Source organism: Rhipicephalus sanguineus, chromosome 7, assembly GCF_013339695.2.
Source record: "Rhipicephalus sanguineus isolate Rsan-2018 chromosome 7, BIME_Rsan_1.4, whole genome shotgun sequence".
In the NCBI taxonomy this organism is placed as follows: Eukaryota; Metazoa; Arthropoda; class Arachnida; order Ixodida; family Ixodidae; genus Rhipicephalus; species Rhipicephalus sanguineus.
In genome coordinates this window covers 111559598-111587140 of record NC_051182.1, presented here as the reverse complement: position 1 = coordinate 111587140, position 27543 = coordinate 111559598, and the positions used below count along the sequence as shown (strand labels likewise).

Sequence of the window (27543 nt, the reverse complement as noted above, 5' to 3'; positions counted from 1 at the left end):
AAGCCTGATTCCTTACTGGTTGGCGGCACTCGCAGAGAACAATACGCTGGAGGAGCTGACCATGGGCGTGTCGTGGGTGAAGCCGCAAAATTGCAGCTCCTTCTTCCGGGCTCTCGCGTGTCACACCTCCTTGAAAAAGGTAAATGTCCAGACATGCGACCAATACGATGTGGTGCAGATATGCCGCGTCATTCGGGACACGGGAGCGCCGGAGCGTTTTGTCCTCCGCCAACTCATCGTCTCGAACGAAACCGCTACGGTGATCCCGGAGTGCAAGGAGGTCTCCCGCATCAGCCAGTACTGGCACAATGGTGACGAAGTCGCGCTGCTGCGCACCATACTGCCTCTGCTGCCTGCGTGCAGTCATGTGAAGTCTGTTGTTCTCCAGATGACCGGGTCGACGTTTAACGGCGAGGTGAGCTCCTTGATTGAGCAGTACCTCACCGACACGACGGCGCTTAGGAAGCTGCGGCTGGAGATCGACTCCGAAAACTTGCGTTCCGTCGACCTGTCCGAGCAGAAGCTGCTACAAGCGCTGTCGAAGAACAAGAGCATACGCAAGCTGTCGCTTAAGGGTCTCTGCATCAGCGAGGGCGAGGCTCGGATGCTGGTGGACAAGTTAGAGTCTAGCCGGACGTTATGCCGCCTATACTTGTACCCGTACAACTGCGAGGCGAGCACCTGGTTTGTCCAAATGCTGTCACCGAACGTCTCAAGCAACTACATGCTCCTCAGCATGCGCACTTGCTGGACCGGGCGGCTCTGCGGCGGCTGGTTCCCCATCAAGGACGTCGTGCGTCGCAACAACTCGCTGGTGACGCGGGCGGCTCACTTCGTGATGGGAACTAGGCACAAGTACTGCGCTGCAGCTGCCGAGCTGATGCAGCACAACCACGAGCTTGTGGTGAAAGTGCAGGAACTCGCTTCCGTGGACGAAAACGAGGCCGTGTCGCGAATCGAGGACAGCCTGAAGAGCTTCACCGAGTTGGACGACTTCATGCGCCTGGCAGGGGTCGTCGAGTGCTTTGTGACTTGCCACAGACGCGACGACGGTCAGAAGCAGCTAGTCGACCTCAATCCTTACTGCTGGTTGCACATACGGCAGTTCCTGAAGGTGGGCGACATCCCGGATCCAAAGTAGGCGCAGAACCTTGTTCCTTCGTTGTAACTAATGCCTGTAACGACTGTACAACTTTCAGTGTGCATGTAACAGTTACTGATGACTTCCGCTGAAAATGATGTTTGGAAGGTTCTTCGACAGTGGTTGCCAGCCAAAATGTCATTTCTTCTGCTTTTGTATTTGGAGCCAGAGTGCTTTCTAATCGGTTGCTATAGGCTTCCGCTGAGTAGTAGCAGCAGCCATGTAAATGAGCAACCGTTTCGAAGCTGTTTCGTTTGATCATCGAAGTATTGCATGTGTTAATGTTGAGCGTAGGTTTGATAAATTTGGGAAAGGATATATTACCGTCATGTTACGATAATCGAATAAATTACCGGGAGTGATGTCCTAAATGGTTATCGCGACGACGGGACTGCGATTCTAGTATTACACCATCATCATTATATCAGGATAATAATAGTTGTTGAGTTTCACGTGCCAAAACCACGATATGATTAGAGGGACGCCGCAGTGGAGGGCTCCGGAAACTTTGACCATATGGTGTTTTTTAACGGGCTCCTAAATCGGGCTACGCGGGCCTCTAGCATTTCGCCTCCATCGAAATGCGGTCGCCGCGCCCGGGATTCGATCCCAGGACCTTCGGTTCATCAGCAATCGAGACCATATTCACTAGACCATTGTGGCTGCATCATTATATAAGTCTCTGGAGAACTGTGCGAATTGCATAAATTTGTATAATTGTGGCATTGTTTCATGGACCCTCGCATTGAATTTTCAAGTTGTTTGATGCTGAGGGAAGCATTGGCCTTTGTTCATTATTTCGTCAGTAAGCTGTCTGAATGTAGTGCTTGAATTGTCTCAGAACATCTTGACTATGACACACACACATACACACACACATGCACGCACACAGGAGCACGCACTTGGCGATTTCTGTAAACACTGTCGGGTAAACAATCTAGCTGACATGTCAAGTATCTGAATCTGTAGCTTACGCCGAAGCGTTGCTAAGTGATCTAATAATTTGCCATAGACCTGCTCCCATACTGTGGTTTAGTCCGCCGTGGTGGAGCAGTGGTTATGGTGTTCGGCTGCTGACCCTGCTGACCCGAAGTTCGCGGGTTCGAAACCGGACGCGGCGGTCGTATTTCGATGAAGACGAAATGCAAGAGGCCCGTGTACTCTGCGGTGTCAGTGTACGTTAAAAAGCACCAGATGGTCGAAATTTCCGAAACCCTCCACTACTGTGTCTCTCATAATCATGTCGTGGTTTTGGGACGTAGAACCCGAGATATTATTGTTATTAGATTGTGGCTTGGTGTAGTATCTAAATTGGGCGCGCGACATCCTAATATTTATTTGTTTATTTGTCTATTTATATAATTATACGCCCTTTTAAAAACTTCTATGTCGTTTTGGTTCTTAAGCTGTTAGCACGTATTGCTTCATTTTGTGACTTAAATCTATATTTTTCATTAGTCCCATGGTAAAGGTCTAGCCGCCATGATGATCTAATGGTTATGGTGCTCGACTGCTGACCCAAAAGTCGCTGGACCGAATCCCGGCCGCATTTTTGATGGAGGCGAAAATGCTTGAGGTCCGTATACTTAGATTTAGGTACACGTAAAAGAACCCGAGGTGGTCGATATTTCCGGAGCCTCCCACTGTGCCGTTCCTCGCAATCATATCGTGATTTTGGGACGTTATACACCAACAATTATTACTGTTATTATTATTGTGAAGGCCTGCTTCCAAGAGTTGTACATTTTGTTTCCCTTTGATGATTTTGTTTTAAAGAGGGCGTTCACTTGTTCCAGTGATCGTTTTAAAGACACCTTTTGTAAAATTTTGCGCGCTTTATACTGAAATTCTGTTTACAAGCGTGTATTAGCTGTAATAGTCTCCTCGTTAACTCCATTGTGTCTTTTCAATCTGAGTGTTGCTCAAAATTATGATAAATAGTCAGCCGTGTGCTACGAAATGTCTAACAATTTCATTCTGTACTGTGTTTGATAATAAAGAAAAGAAAGCCAACACGTTGGTTGAATTTTCAACCTCTAGGTTAGAGGGCCAAGAAACCTGCTTCGGAGAAACTTTTACCACTCTGAGTGGGGTCAATTTTTTTTTTCTTCTGGCTGGTAATGAAGCTGCTCCACCACGTCCGTACGGACACACCAGTTCGCGGCGAGCCGTGGGGGATGTGGCGGAATTTCTGGCTCTTGTTTGGCCACATTGTTGCACTTGCTCCTGCAGAGAGCGGCAGTGGGTGTCCAGTCTGCAGTTGGGGTCATCTGTAGCTGGGGTCATCGTCGTCAGCAGCTGGTGAAACGGGCGGTACAAGCCACAGGAGTAGTCTGGTAACACTGGTCTCCCCCTCCGTTCGCCCCGTCCGTGTGAGTGGGGGTCATTTGTGGTGACTTCTCCTCGCGAGTTGACGTCACTAGGCTACGCCTTTACCCCCCGAGCATTTCTCCCCCGTCTGAATAAGCGGTGATCACGCGTGGCCTCGCAGTGGGGCGAGAGTGAGGCTCGGTAGGAAGGGGAGGGCTGCGTGCGCTGCAAGAGGAAAGGGCGTGCTACGAGAAGCGAGGGCGGAGGACGTCGAGGGATGAAACCTTCGAGAAACGCGCCAAGAGCGGGGGGGGGGGGGGGGGGTGACGCGGTGATGCGCGGTAGAGTGTAAAATAGCGGGTCAGTGTCCTTTCAAGATGGCGAACATTTGTCGTTATCACGATGAAGAAGCCGCCCGACGTGAGCGTCAGCGAAAGCTGACGCAAGAGTAACGGACATGTCGTCGCCGCGCCAACCGCGATGTTCGCGCAGGAGAGGCCTAATACCCCTGTCACACGGCCCACACCGAACTCCGTTTATCTCCGTTCCGCATTGAACTACTTTTAATGGAGCTTAACCAGAATGGAGTTGTGGCCATGCTACACGGCTCGGTGCAAGCTTTCGACAGTTGCCGCATGGGGCAGAAACAGCGCTGCTGCGTTCGTCGACACGTCCAATTTTTTGCCGGTGCAGTCGCCTTTTTAAAGCAACAAAAACGTGTTTTTGTGTGTTGATGAAGTGCTCGGAATCACCATTGCTGTCACAGTGCTTGTGCGTGCGCCTCACACGTGCAGAAACAAATATGGCGCGACGCTTCACAGGCGGCGGCTTGGCGAGACGTTGGTGTGGAGAGTACAAGCACTGATGTCCGAAAAAATACAACTAAAACTTACACTACGTGGAGTGAAATGCTACGCAAAAACATAGCATAGTTCTTAAAATTATAATTGAGCTCATTAGGACGACTTTGCTAGTGTGGTTTTCAGCGTAGCAGTAGCTGGCTGGGAACGAGAGTACTCCATCGAGCCGAAATGGTCTTTACCGAACGCCCTCCACCAAAAGCTCCATTTAACTTCCTCAGCGAAATGGTGACCGTGTGACATGAACCCCATCTCCCTCGAGGAAAAGACGAGGGAGTTAAACGGAGTTCACGGGTGCCCGTGTGACAGGGGTATAAAGCTAAGCGCCAGCGGAGGGAAGACATGAAAAACATAGAAGTGCGATATAGCCTGATGAATGACGGGCATAAGCTTCGCTGTTTCGACAGTGTTCGCGAAGTGGAGCTGGCTGGATTTTTTTCTTCCTAGCCAGTGGGAAGCGGCCGCAGAGAAAAAGGTCTAAGCATACGTCACCGTGGTGGTCATGTGGACGGAGTGGTTCCTGCTTCAGAAAGATTGGACTGTCCCTGAATTGTGTTCTATTGCCGTCTCATATGAAAAGGGCCGAATACACAAAGCTACCTATGCAGTTTGATAGAGCTGATCGGCTATACACACGCAAGGGTACACTGCCGAGCAGGGACATCTAGGCATGCATAGTGTAATCATCTGATTATTCTTTCTTCGATCAGTGTGGCGTTTTGACGAGGTATAGTTCCTAATTCCAGAGATAAATGAGGCCAAACCTATCTGTAATGTTAGTGATAGTTGCGCCAATCGCACTTACCACAAGGTGAGCGCTATTACCTCGCTAGGCTTAAAGGGGTAGAATGGGCTCATTCTGAAGCTGTCTCCTATTCTCTCGATATTGTTTCGAAGCCATCCTGATAACCGGTGGTGTATACCTTCTGCAGTTCGTAATATGAAGCAAGTTGGAAATCAGCTGGCTTTTTATTTTCAGCTATTCATTCCCAAGGTTGATTCCGCGCGGTTGACACCATCGTTCTATGAGGAAACCAACTCGACCGGGCTTGCACATTTGTAAGCTGGGGGAATAATATACAGCAACAACGACACCCCTCGCTTCTGGAGCGCCAGATGCTAGCATTGACGGAAGCAACTTAATAAGCACAAGATGAACAACGTCGCCGCGCCACTTGCGGCGAACGTGAACTCTGTGGTCCTTCGAAAAGCTGCCTGGGCGCGTAGTTCTTGGTCACCAGTCGCGAACACTGCAGATAAAGATCCGATAAAAAGTTTGCGCAGTGTTCCCGAAATAGGTTTTCACAACTCACGAAGAGCCAGGAAGTTTGATATGTCTAACCAAGAACAACGAGCCGCTGATGTGTTCTCTAACCCATCCACCATCACTCCTAATTCAACGTTAAGACTTTCTGTCGCTTCACGCCATTTTTCGGCGGCATCTGACGTTGACAGTCACCAGAACTACACGCAATTTCAGTCTACGGGGCTCACCTTTAAGAAACACTTATGTAGTATTCAGCCGTGCCTTTCAGAAGTTCTCAACTCGAATGCCGATCAAGCACAGTGTCCTCAGCTAGGCAGGCACTCGTGCCTTCAGTCATTCTACGAGTTATTATTAAGGAATCGAATACCAAGCACGTACGTGTTCCCAACAAGGCTGTGAACCACAGAGTCACTGGCGTAAACAGGGGTACTTTGGGGGGGGGGGGTCAGACTCCCCGAAATGTTTCAGTTTTGCATGTTTATATATATACGCACACATACAAACGCATGCTCGAACATCAATAAAATATGGTTGAAACCCCCTCGCCCCTACCCCCACCCCGAAAATGTTTCTGGCTACGCCACTGCAGGTTTTTTATAGTTTATGTGTGTTTTGTGACAGGTGATGATTCTTTGCCTCTGCTTCGCGATTAGAAGCCACGACTCACGCATATAGGCAGCACGTGTAGTTTAGTCTAGAATCATTCACAGTCTCAATAGGTTATGTCGGCTCGGCCCTGGCTGTCAACGCGACCGCGGAAAGTCGTCGTCTCCTAGAATGTCCATGTCGTCCGAGGGCAGCCTTGGAAGCGGAGACAGGCCGCCGAAGCGAGTCCAGGGACTGTCGGCGACGTTGGCGGGTCGCAGAGTGGTGTTGAATTCGCCTTCCCGCATAATCCTCGCTAAGCGCTGAGGCTTATTCGTGATTATGCCATCCACGCCCCTCCTGAAAAGAGAGTCATTGTAAAGAAGTTATCAGACTCCCGAGACATAGGTGTTGAGGTTCATCAAAGACTGTCGTAAACCTGAACTTTGCTGAGCAAAGATCGTTTAATAATTTATCCTTAGGAATAGGTGAGTGCAGCCTCGCTGCTGAAGACGGATAAACCAAGTGGAGTGGGAAAGAAGGAAAAGGGGGGGGGGGAGGGAGGCTCTGAGTTTTTTATTGCATTTAGGCTAACATTATCATCGTGCAGCGAGTCCCCTCCTCCCTACTATCTGTATACTTCTGTGAAGTCCTCCTCTAAAGCTACTTTGGAGCAACTCTGAATCTGCCCCGGGTTCTTTGCACTTATGTGTAGAGAAGGTTGTATGACAAAATTTTACATTCAAAGAATGAAGACAGCTGTCGCAAAACCCCTCAAGAACCTCACTCCTCAATATATTGCTGGCCACGAGTCCTAGCCCAACTTTCCCCTCCAAGGTTTCTTTCGCGACAATCTTTACAAAGAGTCATGATGTTTAGGTGTATGTAAAAAAAAAGCTGCGGTTCACTAGTTGTCCAGTGAGACCATTTATTACGATTTTTATGTACCCTTGATGAGTGTACCTGAGTGAGCGACGAATCTGTTTGGGCAGGTCCACCGTCCACTGGTAAGCCTTCTCAACGTAGCGGCCAACTTCTTCAGTTTCGCGGTTGTCGATGATATCCTGGATCCTGGCGGCTGGTCGCAGGTAAGACAGGCAGTTTGAGATGCCATCCCCTTGCCAGCGGTGACCTTGTATGCCGAGGTCCGCGTACAGGCTTCGTATATTGTCCAGCTTGTCATTGTTGCTGATATCAAATCCTGTGCGAAGATTTTTTCCCTTTAGCATGGATTACCAACTCGATCAGTAGTCTATTAGTCTCATAATTTTTAAGTAGCATAACTTTTAGCGGTGGACATAAGATATGCCATAAACTGATGCACACTGTCATCCTAAATTGCATAATGGTTGCGAACTGGCTGCACCACAGTTAAAAATGGCTGTTTGGGCCTGATTTACGACATGTTGGTGAATTGACCTGCTGCCCTTAAAGACACAGGGACAGGTGAAACGACAAGACACATGATGTACTCGACAAGGGAGTTGAAATATTTTGCTTCTAATAGAGTGAAAAACGTATCAGTCGTACTTACGCAGCCCTTAAAATCCTACGCGGTCTCTGAAATTTCTGAGAGTATCACCTTGTGTCGTGTAGATTTTGCAGCGAAGATAGCCTGTCCCTGTATACGGTGTTTCGGCTTTCTCGTCGCCATTTAGATTAACTCAGCTGTGCCTCAGATTTCATCTGTCCTAAATCCTCAGTACAGTCGTTCTCCGGCGCTGGCGTCCTATTTTGTAGCACCTTCTGGTAAACAGGAATCTTTTGGCCGTCTCCAGCACACTGGGTTCATAATTTCAGTTGTTTTTCATATATGCTTGGTACGAAAGCACTTTGCTATGCTATATGAGCACATCACTTGATATTTGAGACATATGTCTTCTTGCAAAAGCAAAGTACAGCGACAGTCGAGAGAATGATGGTCACCTATCTTGTCCAGCATGATGGGTGATAAGCGAGAAACTGTGTGGACTGCCCCGCGCAGCACTTCTTTGTCGGAGACGCTTGGAACGGACAGTAGGACGTTCATCGCTTGCCATGTAGGTACTGCAAGAAACGTTAGAAAGGAGTCAACAGGTAAATTCGCTTTTTTTTAAATTTTGGGGGGCACTGGCTGCCGCCAAGCCGTCAATCGCAAAAAGATAACGAGCGGCCTGGCGCTCAGGCTTCCCTTCCGCTAGGACAGCCCTTCAGTGGATGTTCAGCTGGTAACGGTGTTTTGTTTGTGGCTGCCCTTGTGTTCGTTATGAGGGCTGCGGCCGACGATTGGCCCTGAGCCCACAATTTATAGTGTTATAGAATAGCTTCTGGACACTTCGAATGCCATATTTTCCGTTGCCTTCAATCCGTTGTAGACTTATTTCCGTAAGAACTACGTCGGAAGACTTAACAGAATCTAAATTTAGATAAAGTGGAGGTTTATGGACGAGATTTAGTTCTATTTCTTCATGAGTATTCCAGCGAATGGACAATGTTTTATTACGGCTCGCTGTGCCATCGCACACAGCGTAAAGCCCCGAAAAATGAGGGCTTTATAACGCGAAATGACATGAAAAAAATAAACCTTGGATGCAGAGGAAACGTGGCAACCCGACCAGCACAATATGTGTTGCACAAATTGTGACCTTGTTGCCATACATGGAGGCCCTGTTCATGGCATCTAATCGGGACAATTATATGTACAGTTTTTTACATTAGTAGCATACGGATCAGTAAAAAGAACCAACTTGCACAGCGAAAGTCGTGGAAATACACTTCACAATAATTGAGAGCTAGCATGACGTCGTCATATGTGACAACAGGTTACAACATGTTCCATCTATAAAATTACGCACATCGTGGAATACACGCATGAAACGCAGCACTGCTCATTTCTTGCGATCATGGCGTAGCCTCATGGAACAATTGAATGCGCTGCTGTGCCGTGATGCAGAAGTGCGTCTAACCTAGTGAGAAATGTGCTAAAAGAACAGAAACTTAACCAAGGGATCGGAAAATATCTTGAGTTCCCTAATTATACCTAGTAGAATTGAACTGTTGAAGTAAAGATTCACTGCCAGCTAATATCCTGTGTACTTCGCAGTTTTGGCCAACCCTCTTTCGACACGCTGTTTTGATGATAGAGGGCTCATCATGCTATTGTGATTTTACGATAGTACCATCTGATTTCCTAGAAGATTGAGGATAGCGTAGAGTAGTTAAACGCTGTTTTATCGAAGTACGTCTCGCTGTGTTCCGAACAGTACACATAAAATAATATGTGATTACGTGTTCATTTATTGTGTGTATGTTTATTGCTTGACAGATTTCTCAGGTGTGAACAGCAATTACTGTCACTTTTCACGTTCAAGAAACAATGTATATTTCTTGTTCATCTGACTATGCTTCTATATATTTTGTTTAGGAACCAAGTGATTTTTCACCGGTCGTCACTTTCCAGTGATAAATTCCCCTCCATATGATTGAATTCATCGCAACAAGATAATAAATATATTTGTAATGCACGCGCATTCGGATTATTGTGTGGGGACAAGAGCAATATTGCAAATAGAAGCGATTGGAACACATAGCGGCAATACTCAAATGATAGTCTTCGGGCTAGCCTCAGAGCACAGATTGCCATAAATGAATGAATGAATAAATAAATAAACATGGCTTCTCCTACCTCTCTTCCAGAGGTCTCGCAGGAGTTTTCGCCCGATGTCGACACCGGCCCGGTATTTTTGCTTTTCTTCGACGTTGGTCACTTTGAGATCCAAAAAGAGAAGGGCCAGTTTATCGCTGTATTTCGCGCCACCTGAAATGAAGGCGCGAAATGTAATGAAATAGGGTGGGACGCGCACGTGTTATGCCTAGCCTTACTTCACAAGCTTCGTCATGAAGAGTGACGTTTCGCATGTGTTCTGTATTAGAAGTAGGAGGCGCTCAGTGCATTAAAATGGCGATGACTGAGACGTACAGGTTTAACTAGTGAAAGTGGTGAAACTTGCACTGGTGCACCAAACATCAGATCTCAGATTGTGCGCGTAGCACACTAGGGTGTGAGTCACGACAACGAGGAAACCATGAGAAAAATGAAATTTTAACTTTCTTTGCATATATATGAATGAGTGTTTATCTCCAGGGAAATACAGAAAATGGGCCTCGAGTGACAAGCTTCAAGGGCAGCTTGAGAAGTGCACGAGGCCGAATAGAGCAAACAGAAAAAAAGACAAAGCGACAGAGACATGTGCACAGTCACAGGCTAACATATACGTGCACTGCAAAGTGGCAAAATAGAAAACCTGTAGTGGTCCTCCAGACAAATAAAGGATAACTTATTCACACTTAACCAATTACGAAGGCTTTGGAAGAACAAGTTGTTTCAGGATACGTATTGATATCAATGAGTTCCCATAAGGAACATTTGAAAAAAGCGAATTTTGGAACAAGCAGTTGGATTAACGGCGTCGAGCATTTCAGCGAATGCATTGTTTCGCCTTGTTTTTTCTAAACTGAAACCACATACCCTTAACCAGTGGCGTATAAAATTTGTTTGGGAAACTAATTCATTTGGTCGCACAATTTTGTGGCGCTTGTCTCGAGACTATAGCGCCAGTTTCACAAGTCTTTCAAGTGTATTGCGCTTTGGACAATTACTCCGCACATTTAATAGACTAAGAATAAATTACTGAATTGATAATAACCGCTCACAGGCCTCTTATATGTGTATCTGTCTGTGTTTGTATCCGATTCCATACGCGTTTATATATACATAGAAACTAGAAAACTTGAGCAGGGAGGGGAGTTTGAAATATCGATTTGGGTCACTATACACTATCTTTAGTTATCCGCATCAATTGATGTACGCAGCAGTGGTATATCGAAGGAGCGCCGAGGTCCATAAAACGATTTCTGCAATTTTACGCGCGAGAAACGCGTTATGATCATGAGGCGCGCCGTTGTTCGAACACCAGAGCCTGGGTTCAAACCTCAGCACTGATAATTTTGTTTTATACCTTATTTTTTTATAGCGGTAGTCACCTTACGTGACGGACAGACATACAGTTTTCTCGTTGAGGAGTCATAGAAATGCTTGCGCGTTTAAAATGCCGCTGGAACTTCGCAATGTGCATGGTTGGGCTAGCTGGTATTTCTTTAGCGCCAACTACGAAAAAATTGCGACGCACACAAGCGCTAACTTCCAACTGAATATTTATTGTTCCGACGCATATTCATAATGGTAACCTCGTGCCTACGCCACTCACGACACAAATCACGACACCCTATAGTGATAACTAGTCAGCCTACAAGATAAAAAACATCAATTACATGCAAGACTACAAACTCGTACATACTTCGCCACGCGGCCCTCCTCCGAAGCTAGTACACGGTGATGTGACCGGCGTTGAACGTCGCTTCGCCTTCATTCAAACATCTTTGCGTTTCTTTAGCGATAGAAAGCATCGTCTGCAGCGAAACTAGAGGGCCTGACGAGCTTTGCTGCTCGAGACGCGCACGCTTGCGAGATCGCCTCATCACCGTCTCGTCCGCCATTTCGACCTACCGTGGCGCCGCCTGTAGTCGCTGGAACGATCGAATTGCATGCTGTACCTAGAAAGCATAATTCTTTATTTGACAGGCCAATGGACGGCACACTGGTACACTGGTGATCAACCTCGGCCATTTCTATTATTGTGTTCTTTGAGTGGCATGAGTTAGCGCACTGAAGATTTTTCAAATTCAAATGGAAGTTAGCGCTTGTGTGTGTCGCAATTTTTTCGTTCCTTGTCACCGAAGTTCGCGCTAAAGAAGCTGCTGGAACCTCGGCCCCCTACGACGCCTCTCACTTAAAGAAGGTGCTTGGAAAGGGGCCAACTTAGCGCTCCGCTTGTCAACACCAGGCGCCGCGCTCGACAAGTCGTGCGAATCTTGGCTGAACACACCTACCGCACCTGCTGCGCATGTTAAACGGTAGAATAAGTGAAGCGGTTGCTCTAGAAAAAAAAAGAAAAGCGGTGTGTTTACGGGCGGCTGTTTAAAAGCAGCTGCAACTCCGCATAAACAAGCAGACCGTCCGAACAAGCTTCGCGCTTTGCCCCAAATCGTCTCCTTCGTCACGCTCGCTGAGAAACACGTGCGCAATTTCTACATAAAAATATTTTCACACGGAAGCTATACATGGCTTAGTTATGTGCATTTTTCCTGTGCGTTAACGAGCCCACGCTGCGGCGGTCAGGTTTAGCCTGCAGCCCGTCCCAACGCGGGAGGAACCCACTGCGCCCTAGTCGCATTTATCAGGACTGTTGATAAAGTTTGGCCAACCAACCAACAAAAACGTGTGCGCCATACAAATCGGGAAAACCCCATGCACCGCTCACCACCGGTCCACTAAATATGAAGAGGGGAAAACACGGGCCGCAAACATCAGTTCAGATGGTGCACGAAACGCAGAGCGCATGCGTCAAGCCAGACTAGACCAATATTAATATCTGGGGTTTAACGTCCCAAAACTACGATATGAATATGAGGGACGCCGTAGTGGAGGACTCCAGGAATATCGACCACCTGGGGTTCTTTAACGTGCAGCTAAATGTAAGTACAAAGGCCTCAAGCATTTTCGCCTCCATCGAAAATGCAGTCGCCGCGGCCGGGATTCGATCCCGCGACCTTTGGGTCAGCAGTCGAGTGCCATAACCACTAGACCGCCGTGGCGGGTCGGACAAGAGGAAGCATGTCACCGAAAAGGGACGCTTACTGCTCATATGGAAAACATTAAACGAGTATACGTTAAAGTCAAAAGGGAGAGACAATTCGGATTTAGTTGGAGGCATAGGCGAGCGGGTTTGGGGGAGGGGGGAGGCCGCCCCCCTAAACATCTATATGAGGGGGGGGGGGGCATTCGGCCCCATACCTTTAATCATTCGCACCTGACACGTGTCACCGTTTTATGTGCAGCGTTATTGCCACGCATGTTTTTTTTTCTTTACGATAATGGCGGCCAAGGAACATTGCTGATTTTGTTGCATTCCAAGAACTTCCCACATTTACACTCAAGGATCAATGGCTGGCCATTGTGAGAAACACTTCGTTTTCATTTTTTACCTCCAATGCGGGGCTCTTCTCTTGGACTCGACCAAAGGGGGGAGAGGGGTGGCCTTGCGGGGAAACTTGGCCCCCCTTAATGGAGAAGTAGAACCCTGTTCAAGCCTATGGTTGCAGGGCGGGTGATCAACTAGGGTTCTAAATTCTACCAAAACGGAAAAGCGAGCTAGCTAGTTGGTACTGGTTCACCCTTATATATTAAGAGCGCTAGAACGACAGGGGCAAATAAAGAGTACAGCACGAGCGCTTTAAATTCTGTCACCTCTGCGTCGTGTGCTAAACAGCTTCGCTGGTCATTCACCTTCACAGAGTGGAACGGTTCACAATTTTGTTTTATATCCGCGGTATGATGCTTTCACATTACGCCCCTAAGGACCCCGTTGAATGCTACACTTACGGCCGCTCGTCGTCTTGCGGACGTACTGCAGGAAGCGAGGCACATCCTCCTCGATATCGCACGCCCTGAAGCAGTCGCACGGCACGCCGTGGAAGAGCCTGGTCGCCGTGCCGTTATCGGCGAAGCTCACGTCAGCTTCCACCGAGTTGGCGCCGTCGGCCATGGCTTCGTCCAGCTTCGCTATGGAGTTCACCATGTGGGCGATGTTGTACACGGGCCTCCGGTCAATGGCCGCCGCCTTGGAGAGTTGAAAGGGGCAATGAATGGCCGAAGGATCGAAGTAAGGCGCATTATCAGGGTCACGCGAGATAACGCGCTAAGGTACGGTGTTTCAAGAAGGCAAAAAGAGGCATGCAGTCGACGTTTCCAAACTTCGCTGGTTACTATAAGCCTACGTCACGACGCAGCTCGCGCTTCAAGTGTGTTCAACATAATCTAAAGGAACACGCGTTGTGTGGTGCGTCTGTCCCTTACTGACTGCGTTTACGCTAAAGAACAATTGCAGCCGGGACGTGCGCAAGAAAGGGGCTGAACGAAGCTAGAATATCCAGCACGCCAATCACAATACTGAGTGATCAATTAAAGGTAATAAGATATGCGCAGTAAGCAGAATTAAAACAGTGCGCAGAATTAAAACAAGAATTAAAACAAAGCAAGGCGCAGAATTAAACAAGGCACAAGATCACAGACAGGTGGATGTTTTACAACTACAGTAGCTAACTAGGCATATAAGTGGGGCCTATGTTTAGGCAAGGGGTTTGTCTTCGTGAGCCCCTGACGAAGACAGGTCACCCATGAGGACAAGACTCCTTGTCGTAACCTTGTTCGACAATGTGCAGTCACTTGAGGCTATCAGCAGTTACTCACATGTCGCAGGGCAATCGTGAACATAACGACAACTGCTGTGGCCATCGCCGCCTTTGTCCGCTGGAAGCCCATCGTCTAGCGCACTTCCTTGTAAATATACAGCACTGGGTCAGCTCTCCTGCCGCTGTAATCACGGAAATGACAGTTGAAAAAAACCGCAATGTCCCAGCGTTCAAAGGCGTCCTCGTCGCCTCATCGCTACACTCGATTAAGACGACGTACTCACCTCTAAAAGTTACGCGCACACGAAAACGCTCTCACATGCGCACGCACACACTGGCTTCAAAGGCCAGCGAATATCAACTTCCGTCACTTCGCGCCACAAACAACGAATTGCCAATGAGGGCTCGCAGACGCAACAAGCTCTACCACGCTTCACCGTTCCCAACTTCACGGTTATAGGTATACAACGCCGGCGGGCACTATTCAAGGCCATGCATCCATGGGAACGTTTGAAAGTACCGACCTTGAAGAGGCGAGGAGAGCACGATACGTGTCGTGTCGGCGCCCTGAGCGACGTGGAGAACTCCTTCCTTCGAGATCTTTTCTTTTTTTCTCGTTAGTTCTAATTCTTTTCTTGTTAGTTTTCTTTCTTTTTTTCAGCACAGCGTTTCGGCAAGAGTTATCTTGGGCACCTGCGGAAATCCCATTACGTGGCTCTGTCGATTTCCTTTCTCCTATCGGGGATGTTGTTTCTTTATTTCTGTAGTACTTGCTGCTGCTTCACCCCCCCCCCCCCGGCCCAGAAATAAAGAAGAAAGAAAAAGGAAAGAAGATTAAGAAGACAAAGAAAAAAAGACGAGTTGAGGATAGGGGAAGGGGTTCATCTTGTGACTTTATCCAACGAAAAACGGTGATGCATTCACTTAAGGTATAATAATGTGCGCTAACGAGAAAAAGAAAACGCAGCCGAATACGATCGAACGTTGCACGGTATGACGAAATAAGAAAATGCTCAGTTTGCAGGCTGCAGCCACATTACATAAGCAATCAGCGGTACAACGCCAATCATTTGCCAATATTCAGCCCTGCGTGTGACATGATGGAAAGCTGAAGAAGCGTCAGCATTTATTGTCTTCTTATTCACGCAGCAGCTCGACAAAATGATGGAAATACATGAAGTGCGCGTAAAAAAATGGAGGTGTACGTAGAAATATCAGCACCAGCGTAATAACGGGTGGCGACAGATGCGCTGATCTTTTGGAAAAAGTAACTTTACGTTGAGTTTGGTGGCTGGGTGCATGAAAAATGGAAATGAATGACCTCTGTCAAATTAGTTTTGTGTTGTCTTTGTGCTACTCCTTTCTGGCCCGATTGAACGAAGTGTAGACAACCTTCCTGCCGTTGAGGACGAGGGGGAGCAGGAAAGGAGAGAGTAATGCATAGTAAAGCAATGGAGTGCCAAGGCAAGGAATGAGTGAGGCGAGGGGGATGAAGAGGGAGGTGAACAGGAGAGGGTAGCGATGGTGAGGGAGAGGAGAAAGTGAGAGAGTAAAGCATAGTAAAGCGGCGATGGGCTTTCGTCGCTGAGGCTTTCCCTCAGCTCCGCGGTCCATTGGTGTTGGCGATAGTAAAGCCATGATTATTTTTCTTTTCTTTTCTTTTTTTTTTTTAGAGTTCCCTGACCGAGCACAAGCCCCCATGGCAAGGGTCACAACACCAGGATAGATGGGAGGCTGCTCTAGCTGCGCATTTAGCAACCGTAGGCACAGCTAGAGAAGGGTCGGCCTATAAATGGAAACACGAGATAAAGTAAGCACAGGATGTAAGCTTTTATTAAAAATGAGCCTTCTTTTTATTTTTTTTTAATGAAGACGACTGCACGTAGCCCAAGTCTGTGAATGACAGTTGCTTGCTGACCTGGCAAGAGAGCTCGTTCGGTTTTCACCCCGTTTCGGTGGGCACGCTGTACATTCATCATTATCAACACCACTGTAATAATCAGAATCGTCATATTTTATTCCTTTACAAAGCACTGAGGAAGACAAGGGCTCATTTTTAAAGTGAGTGCATATACATCAATAGCTCCAATTTCCCATTTACTTCAGCGTATTATTGGCATAAGTTGAGCGTACAATGAGTAAGAAAATAGGCACCGAAGCGAGGGTGATGCGCTGGCGGAGGTTCAGCGATGGCATGAGCATTCCACGTCACATCAACCTTCCTTTATATTACGTAGTCAATGGGCTGTAGACTTTATTCACCACAACAAGAACACCATCCACTCTGTCAAAAACATTTTGGGCGATAACAGGCAAGGTGGCAGTGTAAATTTGCTTACTGCCCGCGAACGTTCCCGTTCTCGTCGCATTAGAAACACTTTTGTTTGTATTTTGTTAACGCAAAGGTCCTGTAAGCGCTGAAATGTCGACTCGATATAAAACGCTATGACAACCTTGCTACAGATCTTGCAACGCTTCGGTGGTAATGAGACGCGAACAGTAAAGTGAGCACAACGTCCACTGTAGGCAGCAACTTAATTACACGTGCGAAGGTAAGTCTTTAAGCGCTATTGAAGTCTGTCGCTGTGGTCACTGTGCTCGCTGTCAGCTTCGTTGACTAGCAGTTGTTTATCATCGCTCTGATGCCCCGCGCTTCGTATATAGAGACACATGGACGTGAAAATGAGCGCACACAACACTGACGTCGAAAGACAGGCGTAAAGGAACACGTTTGGGTCGCTGACCAGAAACTGACCCACGACAACCGGCGCCGTCATTGACCCTATGCCGTCGGTGACAGCGACTAGAGCCATCATCTTGTTATTCAGAACGATGTTCCCGGACGTCCACGCTATTATGGCGGCGTAGACCGGCCCTTGTCCGACACCCAAGAGAGCCGTGCAGATACACAGCACCGTGGAGCTGCTTGAACCCAGTATCGCGAGGGTCACGACGGTGGGTATAAGAATGACTTGCGCCGCAACTAAGACCCAGAAGATGGGAAGCTTGATTGTAACCAGGCTGGCCGTGAGGCGGCTGGCGGCGAAGGAAAAGTAGTACGCAGATTCGAGGCGGGCAGCCAACGACTTCGAGAAGTGTAGCCGACTCTTGACTGCGTACGAGGCCACCATCTGTGACGTGGTATTCTCGAACGCGACTTCCATACCTATGTAAAGGCACATTGTGGCCAAAACGATCCGCGTAAAGCGGACGGTGTTACGGGATCCCTCAGCTCCGGCAGGGCTCTCGCCTTCAGGCGTTGCAGGTTTGAAGTCCACGTTGTCTACGACGTAAAATACGATCATGGAAATGGTGAGAATTACATAAAATGCACCGACGGTGCCATACGCGCAGTATACGTGGGATTCGCCCGTGGCATTTTGGGCAGGGGTGCTGTTGGTTGGAAGTAGCAGGTCGACTGGGTGATAAAAGATGTTCTTGGTGAGGTGTAGTTCGTAGGTGTTGTTCGGGGCGGTAGTGTTCCCGCTGTTGTTGGACAGGAACGGTCGTGCGATGAACGGGCCGACGAGGCCACCGATGCCGAAGGCCAAGTGGAAGACCTGCAGCGCGGGGTGCTGTTGTCCATCCACATCCTCATTATCCATATGTTTGCACCTGCGCATGAATTACACAGCAATTTGGTCTCCTGAGATATATGTTGTCACGTGCAATGTATTAAGTAGTGCATATGTTTGTACGTCATCAATGGAAATGCGACCTTCACCATAGTAAGGGAAACTGTAAGAATTGACGCTACGGGCGATGATATGCCTATGAAATCGAATAATTATACACAAGACGACTCAATAGTTGCACGTTATGATGTATGTAAAAGTTGTGAGTGTACTTGTATAATTCCGACCGTCAACCAGGGGTTTCTTAGCGGGCACTTACATATAAAGCATTATTTTCCTGCGCTTACCTCTAGCATGGCGGACCATGCTTCGTAACATTGCGGCTGAGGGGTATCATTGCTGGGCTTGAGGTCCGCCGTGGTGGTACTGTAGCTACGGAGCCACTGTATGCGAATGTCACAGGTTCGATTCCGGAAGCGACGGTCGCATTTCGATGGAAGCGAAATGCTAGAGGCCCGTGTACCATGCGATATCAGTACACGTTAAAGAACACCAGATGGTGGAAATTTCCGGAGCCCTCCACTACGGCGTGCCTCGCAATCATATGGTGGTTTTGGCACGTAAAACCCCGTATATTATTGCTAGGCTTGAAGGCGCGGGTTAGATTCCTGGCCAAGATGACCGCAGTATGGTGAGGCAAAATGCAGAACTTCGATTTAAGAGCACGTTAAAAAATATCATAGCTTGTCGAAATTAATCCACAGTTTTCCATTACGACCTGTCTCATAATCACCTCGTGGTTTTGGCGCGTAAAACACCAGAATTCAATTTTTGCATTAGCCATCGGCATGATGATAGCGCTCCCTCGAATCCAAACAGCTACCCCTTGCTCATAGGTTCTGCTCAAAGGTCGAACGCGGCAACATTATCCACGCCGCTGTTACCACGTGCCACAAATGTTTCGTTAGCACTCTCAAACAAAAAACAGTCGCTCTGCTCCTGCCTATAATTGAAGCGAACGTTGCAGGCAGTAGCATAGCCAGAAATTTTTGTCAGGGGGGGGGGTTCAACCATACTTTATTTATGTTCGTGCCTGCGTTTGTATGTGTGCGTGCATATATATACATACAAAACTGAGAAATTTCGGGGGGAAGGGTTTCAAACACCCCCCCCCCCCCCCCCCCCCGCCTACGCCTGTGGTTGCAGAGTGTACAGAAATAGAGAGGGAGATAGACTAGAAAGGCAAAGGGAAGACATGGAGGTAAACCCGAGGAAATCTGCGGTTGGCAACCCTGCACTTGGAATTGGGAAGGGCTTATGATAGAATGAATGAGGAGCAGAGTCTATCCAGGCATCACAATGTTATAATGACTATGGCAACGTCCGTTTAATACGCAAGAACATTGTCAATGCACGGTCACGATCTGTCGTTCAGTCCGATTTCTCTACGAAACTGCAACAATGTCATTATAGCGACCCCAGTTAAAGTCTCCGTGGGCCAGCTGTGGGAAAGGACTAAGCGGTCTCTTTTCACCGCTCGCTGCTTGCTCCAAGTTCACAAAATAACAGTTGTCAATTGACTTTTGACTTGTTTGTCAAGGCATGCTTACGCGATACGTTCGAAGCGTGTCGTTCCCCGTCTACACCACTCTCCCGAAACTTACCGGTGAGGAAAGCAGCCACGCTGAGTCCACACAAGAACATGGTACCGTGCGCCAGGGGCAGGATACCGCTGAGCGGAATCATGGTCACCGTGACGCTGGTTACTGCCAGTGCAATGATTGACACCAATTGCGTGTTGTACGTGTCGTGCAGCTTGCCTCCTGCGAAGGTTAAAAAATAAAACGTGACGCGGAAGATGTGGCATCGTTGCGTATAGTACGGGAGGCAAGTGATGCAGAGCTGTAGACGATGATAGGAAATGAGCAAATGGTATACTTTTCTAACATTATTTTTGCCTCGCACTCCTCATGTAAAAATCGCACTCTCGGTAGCAATCTTCGGTTTAATGGGCTGAAGCATTTGCGAGAACGACGCCGTCCCTTCGTACCCTGATCAACACTGTGATCGAGCCAAACTTTTCAATAGCTGATTGGTTTTACACTACACTGCTTAGTTGACGAGCTTAAAAGGATCGTCTAACTATTTGCTCATAGCCGTCTTTTCGCTTTGTTTCCTTGCAAGCGTGAGCTAATCTTTATTTTATTCTTTCCACGGGATATCATTACGCTGCGCTGATCACAACACAATGAACTGACGTTTTGCATGCGTAATATTTCTAACAAAACTTGAAGGTTGTATGTGCAGAAAAAACAATGTCGGTTGTCTTGCGCATTGCAAGACATGTCAACGCGTGCACGTTTCGAGTAACAAAACATAAAGAAGCGCATGTGTCAGATAGAAACGTTTACAATTATCGAAGGAAGAAGGCATACCAAGAAGGGAACCGATGAGAGCGCCGACGCCCAAACTGGTGAGGAGGTACGATAAGCTGGCGATGCTCGTCGCATAGATCTCAGTCAGGTCCAGCAAAGCAACGCCTGTTATGCCACTGACGAGGCCCTTTTGGAAAAAGGAGAACGAATAGGTCGGCAAAATCAAACTGTGCGGTTCAATAACTGTTGCTAGGATAGTCGGCCTGTACTTGCTGTGGTGTAAAAGGACGCGAAACGCAGTAATGGTTTATTCTTTCCCGCTGCTTTGCTCATATTTTAAAGGGACAGACAACCCTTCAGAACATGAATTGAGGTAACCCCACGAATGGAAAGATTGCCAATTGCATTGGCTAAACCGGACACTCTCTTTCTCGTTAAACGCGGATTTATATTTTTATTTCTTCACTGAAGTCGCGAGAAATGGCTCTTGGCGCCCCACGTGGCAAAAACGTGAAGATGCATATGATCCCCATCCTTTGACCTATTACTGGTGTACGCGGTTAATTGTCTCTATATTAGTGTTGAAAAGCAGTACGCCTTTTTTATTGCAATATTTTCCGACTTAAAACGTGCAGATATGTCTTTGTTTGTATGGAGCAGAACAATGGCGCCACCTTCGCTTGACGTATGATCCGGTGCTAGTGAGCGACAGCACGAAAGTTGTTAGCGGAGAGACTAGCGGCACCTGCCAATGAGTTCGAGAAGTACAGGGAGCGCCTGGCTCGCGAGGAGGTAAGGGGACTTCACGTGACGACGAGCATTCGGAAAAGTTATTCTACGTACTTTATATGCAAAAAGGGTTCAAAATGTAAGAATGAAGGTGGTTAACCACAGTTGCACACACTCCTGTGAAATCATAACTTTGAGCGTAATGAACAGTTTGCTAGGAGGGCCATCGGCAGCGCTATCGCTTCTCAGCGCTGCTGGCGCTTATGGTTTATACATTTTCCGCTCTATAGGCCAGGTAGGACCATTCTAGCCCCGATACAATTTCCTCTTCAGAAGCTGTATTTAACCGAGACGAGGTGATTGCTCCACGCAGTGTCATACATAACGAACTTGTTTGGATAATTCTTGGTCTTTCTCCCGTACGTTGGTGTTCGCCCTTCATTCGGGATACCTTTCTGCATGGGTATGTTGACACTGTATACGCTTTAGCTAAGAAACTGAGCACGAATGAAAGATCAGATTGACAAAGTCGACTGGAAAAGTGCATTTGCTGTTTCTCCGGTCGAGTTCATTTGGCGCTCGTTTTTTTATTTTTATTTTGCATGCACCAACTAGTTCGACAAGAACTGTCACTAGGAACGATGTCTCCTGATATTTCGATGATGATCTTTACAGCGTGCTGTGTTCTCGCCATACATTTTGACTTAACTGTGTCGCATGTGTCGCTTCATGTGCGAACTCAGTTTGTGTCCATATGACTGTAATTTTGTGTATTTCAGTACTGCGCAACCCTTAAACAGTATCAATTGCTTCGCCACAATTACCCCGGGTACGAAAAGGGAGCCGTCCGGCAACCTAACAGCTCGTCACTATGAGTGGGTCATAGTAGGGCCTGAGGCGCTCCACGTTGACTATGTCGCGCCCTCGACGGCGCATGTCCGAAGCTGGTTCGATGGGTTCGATCAGGTAGTTGACCGGTGATGTGCGCTCGACGACCCGGTAGGGGCCTTCGTATTTCGGCAGTAGTTTTGAAGAGAGGCCAGTTGCAGTGGTAGGGACCGAGAGCCATACGAGCGCTCCGGGGAGGAACGTGGACTCAGAAGTGGTGGTGCCACCGCGAAGGCTCTCCTGCCGCTCTTGTTCGTGCGTTGTAAAAGTCTTTGCAAGCTCACGACACTCTTCAGCAAGCCTGGCTGTGTCAGAAATAGGCGCACAATCAGATGGATCCGGCTTGTAGGGTAGTATCGTGTCAATGGTGTGCGACGGTTGCCTTCCGTACAACAGGAAGAAGGGTGAAAAACCAGTAGTGCTCTGAGGGGCGGTATTATAGGCGTAGGTGACGAATATATATATATATATATATATATATATATATATATATATATATATATATATATATATATATATATATATATATATATATATATATATAAAGGAAAGAAGTGTTAATTTCAAGGGCTCGTGTTCTTTGTTATACACAATATTAATGAGCACTAACAGACAATAGTACATCTAAGGTAAATGTGAAGAAAGAAAAGTGGACGAAAAGATAGCTTGCTGCGGGCAGGGACTGAACCTGCGACCTTCGAATAGGCAGCATCGAACGCGTTATTCGAAGGTCGCAGGTTCGGTCCCTGCCCGCGGCAAGCTATCTTTCCGTCCACTTTTCTTTCTTCACGTTTACCTTAGATTTACTAGTAAAAACATCCCCTATACTTTCCTTGGCATTATTGTCTGTTAGTGCTCATATATATATATATATATATATATATATATATATATATATATATATATATATATATATGAGCACTAACAGACAATAATGCCAAGGAAAGTATAGGGGATGTTTTTACTAGTAAATATATATATATATATATATATCATCATCATCATCATCATCATCAGCCTGTCTACGCCCACTGCAGGGCAAAGGCCTCTCCCATGTTCCGCCAATCAACCCGGTCCTGTGCTTTCTGCTGCCACGTAATACCTGCAAACTTCTTAATCTCATCTACCCACCTAATTTTCTGTCTCCCCCTCACGCGTTTGCCATCTCTTGGAATCCAGTCAGTTACCCTTAATGACCACCGGTTATCCTGCCGACGTGCTACGTGCCCGGCCCATATCCATTTCTTCTTCTTGATTTCAACTATGATGTCCTTAACGCCCGTTTGTTCCCTGACCCACTCTGCTCTCTTCCTGTCTCTTAAGGTTACACCTATCATTTTCCTTTCCATCGCTCGCTGCGTCGTCCTCAATTTAAGTTGAACCCTCTTTGTAAGTCTCCAGGTTTCTGCTCCGTAGGTAAGTACCGGTAAGATGCAGCTGTTATATACCTTCCTCTTGAGGGATAGTGGTAGATTACCATTCATGATTTGATAATGCTTGCCGAATGAGCCCCAACCCATCCTTATTCTTCTAGTTATTTCACTCTCATGGTTCGGCTCCGCGGTTACTACCTGTCCTAAGTAGACGTACTCCTTTACAACTTCCAGTGTCTCTCCACCTATCGCAAAGCGCTGTTCTCTGCCAAGATTGTTCCACATTACTTTAGTTTTTTGCATATTAATTTTCAGACCTACTCTTCTACTTTCCGTATCCAGTTCAGTAATCATGAGCTGCAATTCGTCTCCCGCGTTACTCATCAATGCAATGTCGTCAGCGAATCGTAGGTTACTGAGATACTCTCCATTAACTCTTATCCCTAACTCTTCCCAATCTAGGGCCCTGAAAACCTCCTGTAAACACGCGGTGAATAACATTGGAGAGATCGTGTCTCCCTGCCGTACGCCCTTCTTTATTGGGATTCTGTCGCTTTCTTTATGGAGGACTATAGTGGCTGTGGATCCGCTGTAGATTTCTTCCATTATGTTTATATAGGCTTCGTCGATGCCCTGATTCCGCAGTGCTTGCATGACTGCTGATGTCTCCACCGAATCAAATGCCTTCTCGTAATCTATGAAGGCTATGTATAGGGGTTGGTTGTATTCCGCACATTTCTCTATCACCTGATTGATAGTATGAATATGGTCTATTGTTGAGAATCCTGTACGAAATCCTGCCTGGTCCCTTGGTTGATTGAACTCTAATGTTGTGTTAATTCTGTTAGCAATTACTTTTGTAAATAGCTTGTAGACAACGGACAGTAAGCTTATGGGCCTGTAATTTTTCAGGTCCTTGACGTCCCCTTTCTTATGGACCAAGATGATGTTGGCATTCTTCCAAGATTCTGGTATCCTCCCCGTCGAGAGGCACTTCGTATACAGGGTGGCCAGTTTCTCTAACATAATCTCTCCACCGTCTTTCAACAGGTCTGATGTTACCTGATCCTCACCAGCTGCTTTGCCTCTTTGCATTCCCTTTAGGGCTTTCTTTACTTCTCCTGTCAATACTGGTGGGATGTCAGATTCCTCTGCGCTATTACTTCTTCTTACGTTATCATCCTGAATGCCTCGGCTGCTGTACAGATCCCTGTAGAACTCTTCCACTACCTCAACTATTCTATCCATATTGTTTGTGACCTTGCCTTCCTTGTCCCTTATTGCATACATCTGATTTTTGCCTATGCACAGTTTTGTCTTCATAGCTTTGAGGCTTCTTCCGTTCTTTAGAGCATGCTCAATTCTCTCCATATTATACTTTCTTATGTCGGCTACTTTACGCCTATTGATTAACTTCGAAAGCTCCGCCAGCTCTATTTTGTCTGTTGCATTTGAGGCTTTCATAGCTCGACGTTTCTTAATGAGGTTTTTCGTCTCTTGGGATAGCTTACCAGTGTCCTGTCTAACGACTGTACCCCCGACTTCCACTGCACACTCCTTGATGATACTAGTCAGATTATCATTTATTGCGTCAACGCTAAGGTCGGTTTCCTCGGTTAAAGCCGCGTACCTATTCTGAAGTGAAACTCTGAATTCCTGAACTTTCCCTCTCAGAGCTAGTTCATTAATCGGCTTCTTGCGTATCAGTTTCTGCCGTTCCTTCCTCACGTCAAGTTGAATTCTAGATCTTACCATTCTATGGTCACTGCATCGGATCTTGTTAACTACTTCCACATCCTGAACAATGCCCGGGTGGCCGCACATTATGAAGTCTATTTCATTTTTAGTTTCGCCATTAGGACTCCTCCACGTCCACTTACGAGTAGCCCGTTTTCTGTAGAAGGTATTCAAGATGCGTAAATTATTGCGTTCTGCAAACTCTACTAGTAACTCCCCTCTGGCGTTTCTAGAGCCGATGCCATATTCCCCAACTGCATGATCTCCAGCCTGCTTCTTGCCTACCTTTGCATTAAAGTCGCCCATCAGTACAGTATACTGTGTCTTTACCTTACTCATTGCTGATTCTACGTCTTCGTAGAAGCGTTCAACCATTTGATCCTCATGGCTGGATGTAGGCGCGTAGGCCTGTACCACCTTCATCTTGTACCTCTTATTAAACCTAATTACGATACATATCACCCTCTCATTAATGCTATAGTATTCCTCTATATTGCCAGCTATATCTTTATGAATAAGGAACCCCACTCCTAGTTCTCTTCTGTCAGCTAAGCCACGATAGCATAGGACGTGTCCGTTCTTCAGCACTGTATAAGCCTCCTGTGGCCTCCTAACCTCACTGAGCCCTATTACATCCCATTTAACACCCTCTAATTCCTCGCATAGTACAGCTAGACTCGCCTCACTAGATAAAGTTCTAGCGTTATATATATATATATATATATATATATATATAATTTATTTATCTAGCTAATCTTTTACGTATTCTTTTTTCTTGTCGCTGCATGGACTTTACCGTATACTATCACCTGTGAAAAGGAGTAGCCAGCGCTAAACAAAAGTGCCAGAATCTCCTGAACACTATCTAATTTAAAAAGAATGTATGAGTCTTATTAATGTAATTAATTTATTATATTTTGCGGACACGAAATCGCCCATGCAGGAGGGATGAAATTAAGGAAAAGTGAACAATTAATAACCGTAATGACTCAAGGGAAGCATTTCGGTACAATTGTCGCAAGGCCAAGTGATACCAATCGTCAATGCCGCGATCAAAAGAAATTGGCATTTTAAATACGTTGGTTCGGGAAATGTACAAGGTTGACGCATTTAGGTGATTGCGGCGACTATAGGACTCGTCATTACTGGACTTACATACACTGACGGGTCAAGGTTCTCTTCATTGCGCGTCAGGTATTCTATGTTTGCTTGGTGCACTTTATGTACGGTCCCCTTTATTAACTGCGCCCACCCCCTTCTTCCTGGGGTCTCTAAGGTGTTTTTAAATAAATGAAATAATACACATAAATCCTTTGCAGTAAATCATAAAGATATGATCGACAGAATTAATTTTTTGGATGAGTTAAAGACGAGCAGTGCGATAAAATATACCGCCGTGGTGTGTGCCGTTGGCTGTTAACAAATTCAAATACGTTTCTCTGCAACGCTATCCCCGAGACCCAACACCGGGAAGTGAAAAGAGCTGGAGAGGTGGCCGTCAGGACGGCGCCTGAACGTCACTTCGCCGTGAAAAACATACTTTCGCAAAATAAGTTGCATCTGTCTCTCTTTTCTTTTCATATATTTGGTCATTTGCATAGCAATAACTGAGATAATCTAGACACTTATATAGCAAATGCCAGTGCCACACTGACTGACGCCTTCTCGGTACCAATTACTCGAAACACAGAGAACTAAACGAGCGACCGGTGTACAGGGCCAGCTGTAAGCTTTCTAGGTTTGTTGCGACAGATGCCATGCCGAAGTTGTTTTTTTTTTCGCCAAAGCCGAGAATGGAACGCACCTCCTACCATTCCCAGGTTTCCGAGGCTCAAGTTGCACGTCCGTCCCAGGTTTAGCCAAAGCTTCTTGCGGGGAGACATGCTCGAACCGACTTGACTGCCACAATGCAGAAAACATGCCTTTCGCGGAAGCCATCCCGTCCTCCGTTTTGCGTCACGCGGCTATATCACACCTTTCTCGGAAGAATGGGCAGATAAGATCGTTATTGGTTCTGTCTTCGTGTCAAGAGGTGCGGGAACGCGGAGCCTGTGTGCAAGCGATAGACGCTCTTTTGTCTAAGCGCGAAATTGAATGCGTTTGACGGATATCTACGTGATCGAACGCTACGTAAACGTCTTATCTGAGGAAGTCGGCGGAGATAAGCTCCCGATAAGAAGGACAGGAGAGATAACAAAGCAGCTGAATGCACTGGCGTATTCTATGGGCACCTGAACACAATTTCGCCTATTACGAAAAAAAAAAAAAACGCGAAGCGTCTCTTGTCACCCGTGCTCGGTTCTACTTTTGCATGCACACTGAGGTTCACGTTGAGAAGTAACCGCGAAAGAAACGAAATCTAATTGACTGCAGCTATGGGGCCAGTTGCTTTAACTGTCCCATAGTGGCGGAGC

At 46.9% G+C, this 27543-nt stretch overlaps 1 protein-coding gene and 1 non-coding gene across 2 annotated transcripts; both read right to left on the bottom strand.

The window, feature by feature from the left end:
* Window positions 1-6161: 6161 nt before the first annotated feature.
* On the bottom strand, window positions 6162-14890 carry LOC119399760 (dermonecrotic toxin SPH). The gene is made up of 7 exons (XM_037666597.2): window positions 14737-14890; window positions 14511-14634; window positions 13644-13881; window positions 9828-9959; window positions 8090-8209; window positions 7127-7364; window positions 6162-6523 (listed from the first exon to the last, which is right to left on the bottom strand). The coding sequence occupies exons 2-7, from the start codon at window positions 14580-14582 to the stop codon at window positions 6322-6324; spliced, it is 1002 nt and encodes a 333-aa protein (XP_037522525.1). The 5' UTR covers window positions 14583-14634; window positions 14737-14890; the 3' UTR covers window positions 6162-6321.
* Window positions 14891-17019: 2129 nt separating this feature from the next.
* LOC119398931 (major facilitator superfamily domain-containing protein 4A) lies at window positions 17020-27029 on the bottom strand. Its single transcript, XR_007416701.1, has 4 exons — window positions 26941-27029; window positions 20463-20589; window positions 19692-19850; window positions 17020-18067 (listed from the first exon to the last, which is right to left on the bottom strand). It is a non-coding gene; the product is annotated as a major facilitator superfamily domain-containing protein 4A (transcript).
* Between the last annotated feature and the right edge of the window lie 514 nt (window positions 27030-27543).

Bases quoted from the DNA above. Each gene is read 5' to 3' on its own strand.
- LOC119399760 (XM_037666597.2), bottom strand. From the start codon at position 14,582: ATGGGCTTCCAGCGGACAAAGGCGGCGATGGCCACAGCAGTTGTCGTT. The intron at 8,210-9,827 runs GTAGGAGAAGCC...CGTTTCTTGCAG, and splicing joins GCGAGACCTCTGGAAGAGAG to TACCTACATGGCAAGCGATG. The intron at 6,524-7,126 runs GTACACTCATCA...CTCTCTTTTCAG, and splicing joins CAGATTCGTCGCTCACTCAG to GAGGGGCGTGGATGGCATAA.